General features: G+C 30.5%; 2 protein-coding genes across 3 annotated transcripts; one reads left to right on the top strand and one right to left on the bottom strand.

Annotated features, from left to right (window-relative positions):
- Positions 1-4,156: 4,156 nt before the first annotated feature.
- Positions 4,157-9,761, top strand: LOC131845849 (endoribonuclease CG2145-like). Its single transcript, XM_059194988.1, has 6 exons — positions 4,157-4,607; positions 6,671-6,782; positions 7,207-7,291; positions 7,733-7,885; positions 8,400-8,488; positions 9,172-9,761. The coding sequence occupies exons 1-6, from the start codon at positions 4,234-4,236 to the stop codon at positions 9,409-9,411; spliced, it is 1,053 nt and encodes a 350-aa protein (XP_059050971.1). The 5' UTR covers positions 4,157-4,233; the 3' UTR covers positions 9,412-9,761.
- Positions 9,762-10,026: 265 nt separating this feature from the next.
- LOC131845848 (5'-nucleotidase domain-containing protein 3) lies at positions 10,027-21,602 on the bottom strand. Of its 2 annotated transcripts, none has more exons than XM_059194986.1 (9): positions 21,378-21,602; positions 21,088-21,263; positions 20,033-20,260; positions 17,750-17,884; positions 17,412-17,569; positions 16,549-16,735; positions 15,576-15,716; positions 14,939-15,090; positions 10,027-13,602 (listed from the first exon to the last, which is right to left on the bottom strand). In XM_059194986.1, exons 1-9 carry the CDS (start codon positions 21,523-21,525, stop codon positions 13,377-13,379), a joined length of 1,551 nt encoding a protein of 516 aa, XP_059050969.1. In that variant the 5' UTR covers positions 21,526-21,602; the 3' UTR covers positions 10,027-13,376. The 2 variants fall into 2 exon arrangements, with proteins under 2 accessions (XP_059050969.1, XP_059050970.1); XM_059194987.1 differs by having other exon boundaries at positions 10,027-13,581; positions 21,378-21,600.
- Between the last annotated feature and the right edge of the window lie 1,205 nt (positions 21,603-22,807).

The following is a 22,807-nucleotide window of genomic DNA, read 5'->3' as shown; positions in this document are numbered from 1 at the left end:
ATCATTAGGTCTTTATGGTCTTTTTTTGCTAAACCACCCCTGTATTATTCAACATTACCCCTGTATTATTAAACAAAATGCTATCAATTAATGAAATGGTTAACCCTTTTTTATATTTTAGCGAGTCTAACGAATAAAAAAATTTATATACGTACAATTATGTTATCTGTGTTATGTATATAGTTTATAAAAAAGAACCAAAATGCATAAATGTATCAAAAATTAGCGATAAAAATAATAGGTAGGTACAACATGTCTGAAATAAGAGCTGTGTTTTGTTGGTTTATGCGTAGGATAGCTAATACTGACTGCAATATAACACATGCAAATGATATTAAAGTGGAGCATTGTCTATTGTCATTATCATTCGTTAGCTTCCAATTACTGCAATAGGCTGCAAACAACACAACATCTGTATGTGGGTAATGCTACAGATTAATAGATGTATAGCAAATATTTACGACTCGACGTAATTAATAGGTACAATGTTTCGTATCTACACTAAAAAAGTAACTTCTTGCAGCATTTACATTTTCACCATTAGTAATAAATACCAAAATATTGTATTTACTGAAAAGTAATGACACAGTAACTAGTTGTAGGCACTAAATATGTAGTTTGGATATTTATTTATCTCAATTTTGTGAATGCAAGCTGTGATACAATCTAAAAATTTAGGGTTACTATTAAACTCTAAAGTAACTCTACTAATTTAATTTCTCAGTGTAGTAAAGACATAGAAGGAATGATTTAAACCAGTAAACACAAGTCACACACCAATATTGAGATAAAAATACACTATTAACTTCGTCTCATACATGAAGAAGAGAAATTTTGGTTCTAAATTAATTATCCAAAATCGTTTATGCAAAGGGAAGTAGGTAAATTTATTCCCTTCAATAATACTACACTTCATGATTTGTGGTTACGACGTCGATTAAACCAAAATCAAATATAGTCATAGGTAATATCTACTTAATAAAATCATATCAGAATCATCAATACCTTATATAGGAAATTTTAAGCGAAAATATATATACCACAGATAAGAGAATATTAAACTATGGATACCTACTACTATCATAAAACTAAATAATTTGTTTGTTTGGTTGAATACACTGATCCCAGGAGCTCCTAGTTCAACTTCAAAAAAATATTTTATTGCTGGATAGGGCTATCCAACAAGAATATATTTTTTTTATGCTTTATTTAGCAATAAGGTGAAAAATGTTTTAAAAACGAAGAAAATTTATTCCTTTTAAGATCTTTCTCTCTTTAGATGTCGTAGGTGAAATTGCGCGAGACAGTTATGGTTTTTTTTAATTAATAAATACGATGTGGTGCACCCGCCTATGCTAATAGTATACTTTGAAGAATGATATCAGGTCAGTTAACCACGGTGGTTTCCATGGGAGGTACACTTGAGTACCTGACACTAAGTTAGTTATATTGCTAGCAACAGGTTTACAAGTAGGTACTCATCACAAATAACTTAAAAAATACCTCTCTCCTCCCCTGGTAACGAGTACCTATGTAAGACTATGTAATATTATCTTATCTGTGATTAAACACAGAAAACTACTGTTCAGAACACTGAGAAGGAGGAGAGGGGTGAGGCATCTGCCGGCACCGCTGATCCGCGCGGCGACCGGTCTTTTTTTCCCATTCAGAGGTCACGGCGAACGCCCGCGTCACTTAATAATAAAATACCATAAAATTTTGTACCTTATACTTCAATATAGCAATTTAAATTAAATTTGAAGTTTATTTTTTTTTGCATGTCTACATAATTCGAGACACTACATTGTAAATGAAAAACTTTTAAAAAACATCTAAAAAAAAATATTTAATAAATGTAGATAACTATAAAATAGCAACATATTTACTAATAAAGCAAGAGAAAGTTATGGTGTAAGATAATTGTAGGATAGCACAATTTCACTCTACTAGTATAATTATATTGTAAATACCTATATTAGATTGTCCTTTACAATATATAATACATAGGTACTTTTCCTGTTATTTACAAGTACCGGCATTAATATTATTCAACTTGTAGGTAGGTATCTACCGTCAGCAGAGTTATAAACATACTCGAAGTGAATATTAGTTGACAATATCTCCATTGATAGGCAACAATTTATAGATACAGTGTAATAGCGGTCATTTTGTTCCTCCACAAAGAATGTGCTCTTTGAACGATGCATAAAACATGACGTGGAGTAAAATACGATTTTCCCGCTGCGCCCGCGCACGCAACAGTTACATTGCAGATGCGCGCTCGCCTGCGACCGATACTGTTGATAAAATGTCTCTTTTCAGAGACTTTCTTTTATTGGAGTCCTATCTAATAAATAAATTATGACAAAAAAAAACAATTTTTTTTATGGAACCAAACATTATATACTTATGCCAATTAAATAAAATTATATGCAACTTGTAAAGTAGTCTTATCTGCCTAATTATAATGAATAAAAGTGTAAAGTAAAGCAAAAATATAACAATATGCAATAGATACCCAGTATTATAGAAAGATTTTATAGATAGTTAATCAATGAATCGACAGCTTGACAGCTACCTGAAGTCCTTATATATTATATAATATCCAATTACCGACTGAAATAAAATATTTTTTAATTCACATTTAGTCTCGTACATTATTTTATGTTTCCGATATTAATAATAATAATCTCAAAACAATTAACACAGCGCAAAGTTAAATTAGCTAAAGCTTGTTTTTATGGGTACTAGATAATTGATACAAATACATAAATATATTTTTTTTTTCGTAAATACATACATATTATACATAGAAAACGCCCAAACCGATACAAACAATCATACTCATGATTATAAATGTTGCGAGGAATCGATCCCCATCGGAAGTAAGGCAGTGTACCACACCGCTAGTCCACCGAGGTATATTACAAGTAACTTTATATACAAGTAAATCAAATGTATAGTATATACCCATCTAATGTTAACTTATAAAAAAAAAGATTTTTGAAGGCAAAAAGATTAAAATAAAACTCTGTAAACTCTGCCTGTATTCTATTTTCTGTAGGAGGTATGGTATAAAAAACTGGGATTCTCAATTTATGTATATATTGTAATTAGTAAATACATATACATCTATATCAAAACTTATATTTAAATCAAAGGAATTTGATTAGTTTGTTTTGTTGGATCGATGCAATTCGAAAGTCCACTGTCATCGAACTTTAAGTTTAATTTTAATAATGAACCGGTTTTATACATAACAGTACCTACTTTTATTAGATATTCATCAGAACCTAGTCTTTATTAGTATTATATATAAGATAGCTCTATTCTATTTGTTTACTATATTTTTAAAACCCAAAATATACTCTTTAAGCAACAACTCATTATCGTAATATTCGAAAAGTGTTTGGAATACACGAAGCCAGTCCAATCTTTTATTGTTTTATATCTTTCATAGAAGAGAACAAAAATAGAATTCTAAAATGCCAGTTTAATACGTACGGTACAAACAACGCATTACATATGTAATTACATGTAAATATGTATTTTTGTTCATTATTATGAAATATTTCTTTACATACCTACCTACACTAGATTTAAATGATGATAATAATCGCGCCATACTTGTTTATTACTAATTTTATAACAATTTATGTTAGATAGAAGTGGTAATGATGAACAGTATAATTATAGCTATTTACTACATTTAATATTGACGTAGGTAATATAAAAAATGCACCTTCATTATATATCATAATTGTTTAAATATTACAGGTAACTCGTAGGTGCCTTCTTACATACTATATATAGGTGCCGAAATTAAATAAAGTAGAACTAATAGGATTATATTATATATAATATTTCTTTGCCTATTATATGGTTATAAAGATTTTAATATGAATAAAATAAGTTCACGGATACGAGAATATTATATAATACACAGTAATACATATATTTTGCCATGCTATGTTTTTACTTATGTATATCTGTACATTACGAAGGTCATCATTGTTTATCGAAAAAGGAACATGGAACGTAATTTTTCGTTGAGGACAAAAAGCTTGGTGTGTGGATTGAATTGAATTTAAATGCGATATCTACTTGCCGTGTGTATGCTTCGGCATCCATGATGTCATGCAGAGGTCGAATACTGCGATTTACTCGGCGCGGGCACAGATCACTAGTGCGCCGTGTTTCCATCTGAAGTAACGTATCAAAACATAGTGTAAGATGAGATTAACGTTGATTTTTCTATTAACTATAGCAGTGTGTCGTGCTGATGACATAACACACGCGGCGGGGCAAATATTCAACAGTATCCTACCAAATCTTATTTCCAATTCAGTGACAGGACAGCAAGGAAACACAGGCTCTAACACTCTACAGCAAATCGGTACAGTAGTGGGCGGTGTTGTTGATTATGCAAAGAAGAAGAGTTACGAAGACTTGTTGAAACAAGTGCAAGACTCCACCACCGACGATGACCTGCTCCGAGTTGGTGAGGAGATGTTCAACTCGGACGTCAATAACGCGATCAACTACATTGAAGTTAATGTGCAAGGCAAAACTAGTGCCATGTCCAAGAATGACCAGGCGCAAAATAAGTAAGTAACTTGTTGCCTATTTGTTTAAGGTCACATTGAATGCATATAACTTCTTGTAAGAGTTTGTAAATGTTTACAGTTAAAATTTGTTAAAAGTTGCAATAGTTGTAAATATTTACAGTTAAAATTTCAAAATTATAATTAACTTCAAAGTTGTGACTAGCCTGATAGTTTTTATATAGGATCCATATCCATAATCCGAATCAAATTAAGTTATAAATACGGAAATATGCGCTGACGGCCAGCCGGATGGAAAATGTTAACTGCCGCTTATAGAAATGACATAAACAGTAGGTACAGTGGCAGTACTGCCACATAGGTAAACACAGAATAATAAGTACCTACCAAAGATAGATTTTTATAAGCATATTTACAAATCAATTGAATTTTATTTAATTTTTTAATGGACGACCGAGAGAGCGAGTGTATACCTAGTTTATCGAAAGCAAATGAATTCATTAAAATTCAGTGTCAGTGAATATCGATATTTGCTACGGTGTTTTTAATTCAGTATGGATATAATAAACGCCCTATAACGTGCAGTCTCCTGAGTTCTTCTAGTTCATCTAGCTACTTACTAGCTTGCAGATGGGTAGGCTCGTAGAGATTAATTTTACTTATAACTTAACAGTTTAGCACATACAATCACTTACATTTAATCCGTTTTTTAGGTTTTAATCTAAAATTAGCTCAACATTCAATCCAATGAGTGCACCAAGCGTAACGATAAGTCATTTAGATACTAGATTATAAAAGCAACCATAATACGAGTACAAAAATTACAAGCACAGTATATACAATAAGAAATATAGTTAGTATAATAATTAAAATCTTACTTAATATAGAACATTAGGGGGGACGGGATAGTTAGTAACGGGGACCTCATTAGCTAGCAATGTCAGGTCGACATCCACGTTGTTCCTCCTGGTCACCATCATGGTTAATTCTTTAGGAATTTCTGTATGACTGACCTGACCTCCTACTTATCTTATTATCCTCCACTGACGCCCCGAAACCGTATACCGTTGACGCAGACTTATGCACCATTCCATAATCATCTACTTAAAAAAGTATAGAACATACTTTATATACTTACTGTATAATAACACTTATTCGTGGCGTAGCATAATCTTTCCCCGCCTGGAGCCAACAGGAAATACACCACCTCCTCTATTTTAAAAATTAGTAAAAGATAATATCAAAGAATAATTAGATACCTACATTTTTTCAATTCAATTTTTTTTCATGTGTATATACCATGTTTTCTTTTTTAATTTAAAAAAAAATCAATATTGCTTTCCCTTTTAGATGCCGATGATGTCTTTTAGATGCCTATGACCTCGTCTGCACTAGATCAGTCACGATACACATCATTTTTTATATTTTATGTTATTTACGATTCCCAATTCCCTAGTCGGACAGAATGTAAAATAAATAACCTGTAATAAGAAACTTTAGAATATAACTATACTCTTATTAAATATGCAAATTGTAGAGGTCTGCTCGAATAGAAAGCAAACGTACCGGTCATTGCTCATGCATTTATGACGAAATAGTATGACAATTAGAGATTTCTCTTGTATCTCAAAAATGTAGGAATATTATAATAGAATAATTGATATAGGTAGTAGATGATGATTCAGCTATTATTTCAAACATTTCGTTACAATTTTACTCAATAAATGAGATTTTTTTTGTATTACTTGTGTTATTGCTATTTCCATACTATTGAGGCAAATTTTATAAGGGTTAAATTACCTAATAGCGTATCTATAGAGGTGCTATTTATAATCACATTTCAATATTCGTTTTATTCACAATAATCCACCAGCATTATGTAACGCATTTACAAAACTTTCCTGTTTGAAATAGATTGCAATACAATTGAAGTTTTGACAATTATTGATAGCACTGTACAGTTTGCATCTACACTGTGGTCCTGTTATACAAATCTTAAAAATGAGTCAATTTGGACGCCGTCGTACAGACACTTAGTTTATAATATTGTTATCAAATGATCATATTATCATACCTATCATATTATCATACATAATTTGTTACAGTCTCTTGAACGTACCAGACAACGTGTGGAATGGACCAACAATCAGACCTTTTGTGGCACTATTTGACAATTACCACAAAAATGTGATCAGACCCGAATTCGTCACACCTAATGTGAGTTGACTAAGCATGTTCTATCTATATCTTTCAATACCTTCATATATCTAATAAAAAGTATTTATGAGTCAGGCGATAAAATTCGCAATATTTAGATATATGAAATTTTATTGAGAACCTAACTACAGTTGTGAATTACAGAAGAGTCGAATCTGGATTAGAAATATAAAAATATAAAATAACGGATAAGGTAAGTAACTTGCGTCGCGTAGTGACGGTAAGAAATAAATGTACTCCTGCATAGTCCCATCGTAAGAAAATAGATTGGTATTAGGTGATGAAAACACAATGTATGCAGGAAATGCATGCAAATATAGTTTTGAATACCTACCAGAGACAATATTTTAAATTTAATAAATATCTCAGTATACAGATATATGTACCAAATCTATTGATGGTGTTATAAAAAAACTTGTTACAGGAAGAATCGGAGCAGACTACCTTCATAAATACTATACTAGCCACAGGCCCTATTAGGAGTCTCATGGCCCACTTAGTTAATAAAGGTAAGTGAAGATGTACTCGCATGTATCAACATAAACAGCTACTTGTATACTATGTACTAGTAGATACCACTGTAATTAATTACAGTGGATTTAAGACCGCATACCATTTGAATATCTCTGGGAAGTCACGAACCACACTGAAAAATGCTATTAAACTTATTTATGTGAAATTCGAAGAATCTATTTGATACCATTTATATGAGTTTTATTTCGAATAACAAGTTTTCCGGAAGTATATACGTGTTACCAAGAAATACATAGATAGGTATCTATATAAACTGACTCGTATCTAAGGTATGAAAAATTGCTAAGTACATCGGTGAGTTACCTAACAAGTTGATAAATTGCTTTTGAATTGACAACAATATGCATCTGAATAACATTATAAGTAATGTACTTAGTAAATATTAATTATATTCTGATATCAGTATTATTCGACAGGTCTGACACAGTTGAACGAATACAACGAACAAGTGGAGCTGTTCAGGAAAATCTGGTTCACCAAGTACGCCCGCCACTGGACCGGTGTATGCAAGTGCAGCTGTGCCTTCGAGAACGTATTTATGGCTGAATTAAAGTCTGATCAAGTGCTGGGTAAGATTTCTTTTATTTAAACACGTATGTATGTACTGCATATACCATCTGCACCGTAAAATGTGTGGGTAATACAAGTATTGTCACTAAATACAAAGTACTAATACTTATTGCCTATGTAATCTTCGATTGCTGTCCTTTTTGTCACTCTGTCATGCTAATATTTCTTCAATTACCCTACCTAGCTGTAACATGAAATATGCATTTCATGTCTTATTATATACCTTCTAATGTCTTATTATTTTGTACGTGTGTATGTCAATTAACTACTCCTAAACGGATTTAGCGATTAAGACGATTTTTTGTGTATATTGTTGAATTGGTTCCTGCATGGTTGGATCCGGTATGTAGCGATGCATTTCCAAACAGGGCTACTGATAAACTAAAAATAGCATTTAGATTTGTAGAACCTATTTTTAGTTTGTTATATCTAGGTATCTACCAAAATACCAAATACATATGTAATATACCTACAATAAATGTATCTTATATATGTATATGCATTATTGTTTAGGTCTACATAGCTGGCTGTTCTTCGCTAAACGTGAGTTAGACCACAAAGCAAACTACCTTGGATATATAGACAAGCTTGATCTCGCTGGCGTAAGTACCTAATTCAGTATTTTCATTTAAATTATATAACATAAACTTTAGTTTCCATATTTTAGACTTGTGGCTACACTTAGTTTGTTTTAAAAAAACACATTGATCGATTAATTGTTAAGAACTACCTAATATCATTACTTCAGCACAAAAAATAAGTGAACATTGCTCACCTAAACATTACAATATTCTGTACTTATGCCCCAAAATACACTATTACATTAATTTCTGTCTTTCTGCACTTAAATAATACCAAACTAATTCTTCCAATATCTATAGTGTGATACAAGCTTGATCAATTCATATAAAAAAAAAAAATTTGATTGGCAAACAAGCTAATACCCCATGTACTAGCAAGTGGTAACCGTTTTCTATATATGCACATATAGGTACAGCACCACGGACATCAAGTTGACAGTTATGTGACTCCCGTGATGCCACTCATGCTTTGGCATTCCAGAGGACTAAGATATTATTCCACTTATCTTGTCATTTCACTGTATCACCGTTTAACCGAAACACATCTCATAACGCAAGTTACTTGGCCGTTAAATAAGTGAGACTGAAGTGCTAACCTCAGGTTAGCACGCAGATGACTTTACAAAGTCTATCTCGGTATAAACAACTTACCAATATAGGTATTCGTCAGTGGCATAAACCTTTGAAATATTTACTCATTTCAGAAAGGGTTGATATTAAAACAACACTCGATCCTAAGTGAAACTAAGGATGCCCCAGAGGTGAACATGTTCGTTGGCACCTCACCGGAGCTGGAGACGGCGTTGTACACACTATGCTTCATGGCACGACCTGACCGCCCATGCAAATTACGTTACAATAATATCAACTTCATCATACAAACCAAGACTATCAGGGCGGACAACGTTCCGTTGATTGATACAGCATATCCAGTGTTTGGTTAATGTTTAATGTATTGATTCAATGATGTTGAAGTTTATGGAGTAACTGTGTTAGGATAAAATAGAATATTCTAGAATTTATTTCTTTTCTTATTAAATTGCTTAGGATATCTACTGCTTTACGAATGAAACAATTCACTAAGCGGTTTAGCACATTATTCATCATCCTTACCCATAATAAAGCTGGTATAAGTTTTATATTTGTTTTGTAACAAAGTTTACTTAATGTAAAAATAGAAATATTGGACATAAAAAGTTATAGATATCTTGTTTTATTAAATTTAAATAATAGGTCAATCAATTTACAGGGGCTACAGCATAATTTAAGTAATTAACATTTACTATTATGAAAATTAAAAATATTTTTTTTAAACATGTCCAATGATCAAACTGGTTCAATTAAGTAATTTTGTATATGGTAAGTATAAGTTTTATTTAATATTATTTATAAAAAAAGAACGCATAGTAAAGCACATTTCTTTACAGGTACCAATTTGTAAATATTTATTGCAATAAATCTATTAAAGACAATAATATCATGTTTGTTTGAATTATTTGAAATATAATGCTGCATTGATACATTTAGGCGAAATATTATCAGTATAGTATACTTACTCAATTCATAGGTCATGACATGACCCCGTCGATAATGAAATTGCAAGAATATAAACAAGTACGTACGATAAACGGGATTTATTACAAAATGACATGAGTAAAGATAAACAAATCGGTATATTGTAAATATTTTTAATGAGAATAATTAAAAAAAAACCTGGTGATATAAACGTAACATGATTGTTTTAGAATGATACCTGGAAAATACAATACAAAACTTGATGTCATCGATTTGTTAAATGATTTATTGTCGAAGTCTATGGCACTAGTATTTACATAAAGATATCTACAAAGATGTCATCTTAGTTGTTTACAGGAAAATACTCGTCTATTTATAATGTTATTTTAACAATGTATTTCTAATTAATGATATGACATACAATGTGGTAATCGACGAATATTGGCATGAACATTTTTATTTATTTATTATTTACAACCACAGACAGAATGTCCGTGCCACTTTTAATTTATTATATTTGTATTTACAATAATTTTTTAACACTTCGTGGTGTTCCCCACATTCTTCGATAATTACAATTAATCAAAATTATATAAAATGAACATGTGACCCCCGTGGTACCTGTTATACCTTGCAATTGGGACTTAGGACTAAAATGATATGCCTTTATACTTGATAATTTCATTACAGTACCTCGCTCTTCAAATTGAACACACAGCTTATGAAGTAAGACTATTGGCGAAAGTTAGGTGAAATAGTAAGACAGTTGTTCACCTCTTGCGATAATGTGTGGTATAATAGCCATTTACCGGATTCGGTATGGTAAATGCCTTTTTTTGCCACACTGGTAACAAACAGGCTTGCGGAATGGCTCATCTAATGGTAAACGGTTACCGTAGCCTATGGACGCCTGAAACAGGAGTGTCACCTGGCGTTGCCGACCCTTAAGGAACCTTAATATACCCATCTTGAAAAACCCCCATGCTGTAGTATTTAGACAAACCCACGGTAGGTAGTTCATTTCATAATCTAAGTGTACGCGAGAGAAGCCTCTAAAACCGCATTGTCCGAGAGCACTTAGGAATTTGGGTGTGGGGATGAATTTCCTGTCGATTGATGAACCTCTAATTTACGTAGTAGTGATCACTGCAGTTTTGTATGAAATGTCGGAGTGTAGTCTATCTTCACCATAAGACACTATTATTATGTACATTTCAAATTACTAATTTTACATATGATACAATTTATTATATATTCTCTCTAATACAATAAACTGAGACTTATTTCCATAAGGCTAGTAAATAAGAAAATGTTCTACAACTTTATTTTTATTATGCTTGTATAACACTGTAAAAATAACTTCTCATTAAATTAAATAATAATATACGAAAGACGATGTTTAACAAACAAATAGAATGGTGAATACAGGTTAATTATTTTAAGTATATGTCTTATTAGTAATATTATAAATAAAAGAAGGAAGTACACAACAATCCGAAATTCATTGACAGTATTCACAAATATAACAATATTCACGAACTATTTATTTTATTATTAGATATTAACGTAACACGTGTAAACCTATTTGGCACTTAAACTATGATCTAGTAATTCTAGGGTATGATTGGACTATGATACCGATTTAGCATGTCTACATTTTCTAACTAACTAAATAGAACTTCATTCATAGAATACAATAATTTCATTAATTCAATTATATTACTGGAGTGATTAAGTCCAATTTACACATATAATATCCCAAGATGTCATTTAAAATCACTCATATGTTCCATTGATACTGGGTTATTTTCGATATGAGTTATGTTTTAAAGTTGAAACTGAAACGATTCTTGAAGTTCTGTTACAAAGAATTGGAATCGATTTTAAATAAAACCTTAAGATATAATGTAATTTTGAAATGAAAATATTCTTTACAAAAGTCCCTAATGGAATAGACAAGACTTATTTAAATATAAACTTCTGAAAGGTTTTGAAACGAAACATCATTGTAACCAATTGAGCAATGGATATGTAACTGTAAATGCAGTTACAATGTCGGTTGTCGTGTTTAATATCAGCCTATCTAGTTCTATTACTTATAAATGTTAATTAATAGATTCATTTCTTTATACACACAGTTGTAAAATTGACAGTAAAGATATGTTTTTAACACTTATATTATAGATACTAATGATCTTAACTCATCTGAGACAGTATTAAATACACGTGACTAGAATACAGTTGGCTGAATACTTACATTCTATTACTATTCTGTATGGGGCATATGTCAGTTATAAAACGGTACATGTGAGAAATGTGCAGAAAAGCTGGGATCAATAAATAACTATTATCCTTTTCGCTTTTATGCACATAATACCACTAATAATACGGAGTGCGAATTTTGTAAGTGTGTGTAAGGGTAATCTCTGGAATCACATATAAAACGTACTCTCGAGAATTGTGATATACATTATTTCAGACGTATAGCTATATGCCTAGCATATTATAAAAACGAAATTGCGACGAAACGCCAGTCATTTAATTCATCAAATGATTAAAATTTTACTCTTACTTAATCATTTGAAGACTAAAACTTATATTTCTTGATGATTATTTCACTTACTCTTATTTATTTATAATAAAAAAACAAATTCCTATGATGTGGAAACGTTACAACATACCAACAATAAAATATTGAACAATAATAAAAACTTTTTTAAATATAAATATACGAATTGATACTAGGTTTCCTCTACATTATTTTATACTAATATGTAACATTATATGTATTTTTCAGTACCGAGAACGGGTTTTTTATTTATTTGGCCTTTTATAATAAATATTATGCTTAATTATAATGATAACAATTAAAATACTTCAAAATAAAATAAGTAATAAATGGCAAGTTCGGTTAACATACCTGAGCATACAATTACACTACCACAATAAATAGTATACACTTACTAACATGAGATAAACCTCGTATTGTAGATTAGAATTATAAAAATAAAATAAACACTATACATTAACATATGTTCAAGTCTTTCAAAATAATAACACTTATTATTCTAACATTGAACTATTATTCTTAAGTGCGTTCATACCGAAGACGCACACGTCTGAATAATGTTTCGATATTTAAAGTCAATTACACAATTACTGAAGTATTTATTACATAAATAATATTATAAATGACTCTAATAAGTTGTACTCAAATGTAAGACAAAAATATGCAACTTCATATTATGCTTATATAGTTTATTTGTTTGATATTTTAATTTTAATTATGACTGTTACTGAATTTTCTCACTCCTACATATTAATACAGACAGTTTAAAAGGTTACAAACATTACAAATGATGCGAAAATTCGGTATGCACACTCAACATTAAAATTAAACAAAATACGATCCATATTCGTGTGGCATGACACCACGGCGTGGGTAAAACGTATGTGTTAGTGAATAATTCAGTAAATTAGTTATATTTGATGTGTAGATGTCTGCAAAACGGAACAGTCTTCGCGAGAAGTAGGTGGGGTTGTGATACGTTCGGAACACGCTACCGAATTGGGGGTTAAATACAGCCTTTATGTTGTTCCTGGAAGTGAGACAAGAACTCCTACAATGCGAGCATGAAAGGGAAAGACATGTGCGTTATTTACAAAAGCCAATTAGTTTATATACAAAATTTAGAAATAACCACTGCAACACACAAATATTACAATTAAAGCATTAAGTTGGATGGCGTTAATTAGAATAATACATTTTTAATATTGTATCGCCTGCATAAAAGTTTAAAATTCGCTTTGGTCCAATATTAATAATATTAAATTATAAGTTATAAGTAATGCTATATATATAATAATTTCACTATAAACATTATGGAATGCAATAAATATTTAATTATATAATGTTTGATGAACACATAGTTTGATTTTAATTATGACTGAATATTTACAGTGAAATAAAAATTGTATTAGTTTAGATAGCATGTTAAATTCACCACTAAATTTGATTTAAATGCATAGGGGTCAATTATGTAATGCTGATACGAACAATTCTGAATTGTAAAAGATTAAAATCGATGGATTTGCAAACTAATCAAGAGCAGCAGATGCAAGCTAATTGCAACTCTGAAATAGTGCATCCATTATTTCAAATTTGTACATTTTAAATCTGTTTCAAATAACAATTATTATTAACTAGCTATTTGTGCCGGCTTCGCCCGGGTGTACATGTATCTAAATATATATAACTCAAAGGTGACTGACATAGTGATCTATCAACGCACAGCCCAAATCACTGGACGGATCGGACTGAAATTTGGCATGCAGGTAGATGTTACGACGTAGGCATCCGCTAAGAAAGGATTTTGATAAATTCCACCCCTAAGAGGATAAATTAACGCGAGCGAAGCCGCGGGCAAAAGCTAGTTATATATATAAACCTTCTTCTAGAATCACTCTATCTATTAAAAAAACCGCTTTAAAATCCGTTGCGTAGTTTTTAAGATTTAACCATACATAGGGACAGACAGCGACTTTGTAATGATGATACTACTAATATCTCAAGGCAACTCATACAGCGCCATCTATTTCCAAGCTAAAAAGAGTTTGTGTTATCAGTACTATACAAGTGATAATACATAAACATATATATTTTTTAAACATAAAACACATAGAAAACACTCAGATCGACATAAGCAATCATACGTATTAATACAAATATCTGTACGCTACGAAGAATCAATACACACCCATCACAAGTAAAGCGGGTTGATGAATCGCTAGACCGAGGTTGTTAGTTAGTTAATAGTTACAGCGTTACATAATTAGATTCCCCACAATTAGTACATATATTTTACGATAGAGAGAAAAACACAACACACTTTTTAAAAAGACATATATGTTATTCCAATATACACACAAATATTTATAAGAATTTGTTTTACGAACCTTAGAAAATCCCTCTCTGCCATCCATTCGTTGAGGATCTTGAGTGCTTCGGGGTCTTTGTAGTCCTGGTGATCTTCAATAAGTTGTGTAAGCATCTGAAGCCAGTTAGCGTTCTCTTTGAAGGATCTGGTGTTCAAGGTGTTGATCTCATGCTGTAGACAGTTACGACAATTATTAATAATAAAAACCCAGAACAATTCACACAGCGTCATATAGACTATTAGTACTAGTTAAATACATTTTGTAATTACATAATATATATAGCCAATATATGAAGCAATAAATCATACAAATTTATACAAATTTCGTAATAATAAAATCGTTAATTAAAGCAATATTGTTTTCTAATAAAAATGGCAAGGTGTTGAAAATGATAGCAAACTCTCTACAATTTGAATACTGAGTTTACATAATAGATTCTGAAAAATGGTTCTGATAAAACAAATATGTCTTTATGAATCAACATATTGTGTTTACTTTCGTTTAATTTATTTTATCCACACATGCTTCTTTTTAGTAAAATAAAATCTTCAATTATGGCAAATACAAGTACTACTTCTCTATACAAAAACAATTATTAAAAATTTTTTTTGCATATATTTTAAGAAACTTGTATATATAATTTCCATAGACTGACCGTTAGCTCGTTGATGATAGCCCCAGTACGCCAACCGTGTTCTAGCGTCACGTCGGCGAGGTCAGTATAAGGGTGGTCACCGAAGTATAGTACCTGGTGACCACTCCACCCTGTAAGGTCCTGTAGTTGCTTTACTGTTCCCTGTAATTGTTAAATGTATACTTGAATAACGATCTCGCTCCGCTCATAAAATATTTAGTTTCCGACAACGACTCGACTCGGACGCAGCGGCAAGCGACCAGCGACCAGCAACACAATGTTTCTTGCTAGAAGCATTGTGTAGCTCATTCGTCATCTATAATCTCATATATTTTCCTTCTTGCATACTTCGCAGTATATATAATATATACTATTTTCAAACTTGTGTTAAAACCCAGGAATGATCCAACAGGCCAAAGTTACAGTCTAAAAAATACGCAGAGTAATTAATGCAGTTGGCTAAGGGGCGTAATATGTAGAGGTTCTCTTTGTGAGGTTGTTGTTTATGTGCAGCAATGGAAGTCGGATACGTTTGAGTGAGATAATAGAACACGTATCTGAAGAACCACTTTCCATTAGATGAGCTATATTTGCGTGACCGTTTACAATATTTTTATATATTCAGTATGACAGATAAGCGATATTCGTCGTCTATATACATGATGACGTCTATATACAGCACTACTGACATTACCTTATCATGTGACGAGAAACTACCGTGAAACTACTCATCTGTTGTCTTTACAGAGCACTAAAATGACACGCCTCTTATCCTGTAATTTCATTGAATCTGTATTCTACAGCCGAAAGCGAACTTACTAAGCAAGCTACTTGGAAGCTGAAATAGTTTCTGAATTAGTAGAATTGTTACAGTCTCTCTCTGGTATTTTATTATATAAGTACTATTTTTTATTATAAATTTTGTTTACTGTATTGAACTGTAGTAAAGTGTTTTAATATTAAATGTCATGAATTAAATACATCATGAACTCACCTCATAATAAATTATACCCTTTTCTAGAGATGAAACCTTCTCCCATATATGGGTATCGGCATTTTTATCGAACACTCTAATAGGCCGTGACACTTCCGTGAAAAACTTAGGTTTGTTGGCATTCACAATTACCACATCAAAGAAGTCTAACCAGTCATGTCCAGCCAACATTTCCATACCAGCATTACTAGTAAATGACATAAATAAAATCAGTATAAAAGAACAAACAATTAATTAATTGATAATATCTTCAGATATATACTTTCCTAATAATATTTATAAATTATGTTGCCATTTAAAAATAAAGGCAACTAGACAAGCAGTATTATACCATAAGTTTAGAATGTCAACATACGAGATATGATATTCTTAGAAATATAAATAAATATACTTCTAAACATTGCCATAACAGCGATTGATCTCAAACTTAGCTTATAAAGAGATAATTAAACCAAAGATTCAGATAAGACTACAGCTTACTCATACGGCCGAGCATGTGAACAGTCAATTCAAAGTACCTCTCCATTTATTGACTTAAGTATTCTATGCAATTATAGAACTAAATGATAAACATTTTTAGTACTAAAATAAATACTATAATGACTATTAGAAACAATTTAAAAAATATATGAAAGTTTATAGAAATATTTAAATGGTTACTTGATCGTAGATATAGTCAATCAAAATTTTGGTGCAATTTAGCATTTGGCTCTTGCTGTAATATATTCAATCTTACAAAAGATAGACTTCTTCGTTGTCTTTCGTCTTTTGTAAGATTAAATTGATTTGAGTACCTACCTGTACTAGCAAGTAGGTACTAACTTAGTGTAGCAGTTTTCAAATTACAGCATTATAATACATACACGAAATTAAAAGGGCTGTTGGTTACAAGAAACAATTTCTTCCCACTGGTCTGAAGCATCTCAAAATATTTCTTGAGATCAGGATTGGGTCTTATATATTCCTCAACATTTTGTGAAACAATCTTATGCATTACTGGATGACAACTCTGTACTGAATTCTAAAATATACAAAATGACACATTTATAAATACAAATTACAAAATATATGTATATTGGATTTATCATTTTATAGTTTTATTCCTAACAATTCTTCACATGAAAAAATAAAAAACAAATAGACAATGAGGGAATGTTACAGATATACAAATTATTTGTTTAAAAAATTAACGTGATATTACCTTAACATCTAAGAAAAGTATCTCAGGGTGATAGTCAATGTGATTCTTAATAAAATATTCAGCTACATTACAAAGCAGTCCCATTTCAGGTACTGAGAATAGATCAGCTAAGTGTACCATTTTGGCCCGATTTGCCTGAAAATATAAACTATAGCATTATGTAACACATAAAGGAAAATTAATAAGTAGAGGATGTCACTTCTTTATTATCAGCACTATCATTACCAACATACATTTATTACTAATGGGAAAACCTGTAATTTACATAAATTATGTCTATCTTACTATAACAAACTAAGAAGATCCTTCTAAAACACGTAATAGAATTATTAAACCCAATCTCGAAGAATAGTAATATTAGACTAAATCTCATCCATTTACGTATGTATTTATAATATAGAACACAATTTAATATCATTCACATTATCGTAATAAGAAAGTGTGTGAGTTTGGATGGATTTATATTTATACATATTACAGTACTGATTCGATTGAAATTTTGATTATATTCTATTAGACATGGGGTACATTTTATCCCATTTCACGGGCTGATGCCGCGAGAAACAGGTCGTAGTAATCAATATTATCCTTAAAAACAAATTGTATTACAATAGAATCCGTACGTTTCGTGGGTCATTAAATAGAGGAAGTAGCAGTTTGGCCAGGCATTGTTATTAAATAACAACCTCTACTACTTCAGAATGTCAATGATATATTATGATAAACTCTTTCAAGGGCAAAACAATAACCTGAGCTTTGGCCATTTTGTTTAACTTCAGTAGTTCTGAGAATAGGTAACTAACCAATTTTTAACTAAGTAACAAATTTTTATACCCCTAAGTGTTAAAGGTGGCTTACCCTAAAAATTATTTTAAATTTTTTCGAAAAATTTTTTTTAGTTTTAAGGTAAATGTGGCATTTAAAAGTACATACTTAAATTTTCACCCTTATATCACCAACTCCTATTTTTTAATAGTGATTTTAATTTCTATGAAAAACAACGATTGTCGAGTCAGCTAGTAATATATACACATTCGCATTTTGTTTTTTTTTATATAAAATGTGTAATTATATAATCTAATCGAAGTCAAAATCATTTAAAGTAAATTTTTTTATACCGTCCATTTTGGCTAACTACTTCTGCTGAGAATAGAAAATATAAGGACTTGTATTAATTCTGTTACAAGTAAGTACTTTATTATTAAAGTACTTTATATTTAATTTGAGTTATACAAGTAGAGTCGAGAAACCGTGTATTATTCATATATGGTATTTACAATTGACGATCAGTGTCATGCCACACACGATATTCTTATATGACCAGTAGTAGGGGAGCACAAATGAATGATTGCCTACAAGTGCCAGTCATTACTGAATACGCTATCTGGAACTGTGTTACACTCTATCATATAATAATTGAATGTACAATATGCAAGAACAACTGCTTAAAAATATTTTTTTTTTATTTAACTAAGAATTATTGATTCTATTTAATTAGCAATATCGTAAATAAATACATGTAGCATAATATTTATTTATACATGCTCGCCGCGGCTGGTATTATTGTAGGGCTGCGTGAATTATTTTCAAAATAATATACTGTAGGCTACATTACCAGCAAACAAACAAATAATATAGTATTTCCTCTGAGTAATATAATTACGTTTGAATAGATATATGTATTAATTCTGTTATATATTCTTTAAATTCTCACTTACTACTACATTGTTGTAATCCTATATAGATTTGATAACTTCAGGACTTGCATAGGGCCGCTTGCATGGGGCATACCGAAAACGAATCGGCGGTACCAGCACTGTGAGCGCGCGAGTGCAATTAAATTTAAAATATCTTTACTCAGGCAACTAGCTTTGTAAATACATATTCTATTTTACTTAATAGAAAAGCTAATTTACCAGAATGGTTGTACCATATACAAACTATACTTAAATTTAGTAAAAAGAAAATTTGAATATCGTAATTATTATTTTTAAGTAAACAATACCTACAAATATATCTATATATCTGTATTTATAGGTAGTTAGACTATATATTACTATTAACTAAACGGGACTCCAATGATACGGCAAAAACAAATATATTTTTTTCATTTACAATTACAATATTATAGTGAAATTTCAAATATGAATTATAGTATCTACAATAATATCTATTTAGATGATTTGAATATATTTATACCACGTAATGTTAGTTAATTAAAAACTGTATTTATTTATCTAGGCATATAACCAACCCATCATAATAAAAGGACAATAATATTACCTTATGTGCTCTTGTATCGCCCTCTACATAAGCAATAGGTATGATCCTATTTTTGTACATTTTGAGGACTTCTTCCGTGGAGACAGGTGTGAGGCCACGATAGACAGCTCCAAATTGTATTTGCAAAAAGGAATCCAATTTCAAGAGAACTCCCTTTTCAATATCATAATGCAGGCCCCTTACCGCAAAGTTAGGTCTATACTCTAATTTTAATATTTCTGGAGGATACTGTAAATTAACAAAAGTTTTATGTAAGTGTATAGTATCTGTATGAGTTACAACTACATACAATAAAAAAAAACTCTATGCACACAGTTTTACAGACTAAACCAACATAACATGATAGTCACTGTTTTGGGAAGGCAGTCAATATAGAATGGAAATGTAATTAATGTAAAATATTTTTTTATTTGCTGATCTGATAGTAATATATTATGATTATAGTGTTTTATAAACCAATATTTTTTTACTTATCAATACAACAGATCTTCATCAATATTCTGTATAAAATGTGAGGATTCTATGACATTCTGTGTTGGTTGTAGGAGGTCAATGCAAATTGAAATGATTACTATTGTTGTAAACAAAATTTTCAAAACATAAGGCCGGCTGAATGTTCACCTGAACAAGCTAGCTAGAGGTTACTTACTAGCAATAAAGAGTTATGCACTATATGGACTGCAGACTTGCACTGTCTTGCCATTCCAATTATAATTACTGATTTTGAATAACAAAAGAACACAAAAAATTGACATGAGGAACATAAATAGTTTCATACTCAGGGTGAGTATTCATAAATAATAAAATTATTATACATTTTAAACATTACATGTAATTTTTTAATTTAATTAAAATTTTTAATATTAAAAATTATGAATATCTCCACAATTAAAACATTAGAATTTTTTGTGTTAATAGAATTAATATTAATAGCCAACTTTAAACACTAGCTAATTAATTAATAATCTAAAGATACAAAGACCTGCCAAAAATGTCCTTACCTTGCTTTAAAGGGGCAGTAAGTAGTCAAATGGGATAAAAGTTTAAGTACTTACATTATATTTTTCTAACAGAATATCTCTACCAAGATTATAGAGAAGATGTTCCAATGTAGGTTTATAATGTGCCAATGTGTAGTCATAATCGAACCCATATACTTTGACCTCGGAGAGATCCAATTCATTGCAAGCAAACACACCTTTGGGGTTCACATCTTGAGGTAATTTCTTAGCTGGATAAAAAGTTTTAACGACAAAATACAGAAAACAGTAAAAGATAAAAAAATATTTAGCAATTAATTTTATATGTAAAATGAATGTAAAATTAGTATAAAAGTACAACTCACATCGACATTTAAGTTTCGTGCGACAATATGCTTCCTTTAATAGTTCGCGCGTAGAAAATCGCCTACATACTAATGTATACTTTTGAGAATTGGTAAATAAGATGGTTATGGTTCTTGCTCCTAATATAGAAGCTTTAAATAGACTCATATTAATAAAAAAATTATGTGAACACAAAATTTATAAAAATTAAATTAAATATACAAAGATTTATATAATAAATTATAGATATTAAAGTAACTTATGAGTATGAAATAATTAAATCAGTAAGTAAACATAGTTGATTACAGTTATTTTAACTTTATTATTATTGCATAATTGAAAATTAATTAAAAAGTAGAACAATACGTTTAAAAAACACAGTATGCATTGAATTGACTGATGGCTAACTGAATGTAATGATTGACAGCTGAAACGTGCTATTCATTCAGTAAGTAATATATTATATGTCACTTTGTATGTCATTTATTAAGACACTGAACTGACAGCTAATTAATTATTATTTTGTTATGCAGGTTCATGGCTTGGGTACAAGACCTACAATGCTAAATAGAAATTATATATTATGTTTAGTATTTATATATCCATGTATTTAATATTATTTACAGGATAAATCTAATTTCATTTGGATTCAATTTTATAGGTGTCAAGCACGGAACAGATAAATTGTTTTGTGGTATCAACTGTTCATTTTGATATTGTCATCGTCATTTACATATACTATTTCAAATATCTTCAAATACAAACATACACACTGGGGTTACTCTCACAAAGCTATCTCTTCTTCTCCACCTAGCTTGCTGCGGTAACACTTCTCTATTTACATGGAAGTGTACATGATAATGTAATGTTCCATTGGGTATAAATATCTTCATTATTTCACCGACAAGTAGACCCTAATATGGAAGAGGACACTGAGTCCTTAAATACACGTATTTTCTATATCTACCTCAGTAATCTGGGACTTCATAAATAATTGTATTGTTTAAAATATGTGACTGATACATTATTATTATCTAAGGAAGAAGAGAATACTCTCTGATTGGCTGATACAAATATTCTGATGAAAGAAAGTAGATTGGTTTAAAGTTTTATATTGGTACGATAAATAAAATATTAATTTAAATTGGTAAAATAAAGGTACGACGTGAATTCAAAATATACTGATTTAGTTATGTGACTATGAAAATAGTTAGAATAACTCAGTGTCCTCTTCCATATTATGGAAGAGGACACTGAGTCCTTAAATACACGTATTTTCTATATCTACCTCAGTAATCTGGGACTTCATAAATAATTGTATTGTTTAAAATATGTGACTGATACATTATTATTATCTAAGGAAAAACAGAATACTCTCTGATTGGCTGATACAAATATTCTGATGAAAGAAAGTAGATTGGTTTAAAGTTTTATATTGGTACGATAAATA

Source organism: Achroia grisella, unplaced genomic scaffold (genome assembly GCF_030625045.1).
Source record: "Achroia grisella isolate CSIRO2021 unplaced genomic scaffold, CSIRO_AGI_Agris_v1 utg487, whole genome shotgun sequence".
Classification (NCBI taxonomy): Eukaryota; Metazoa; Arthropoda; class Insecta; order Lepidoptera; family Pyralidae; genus Achroia; species Achroia grisella.
Note: the sequence above shows the minus strand (reverse complement) of the source record. Positions and strands in the feature narration are given on the sequence as shown.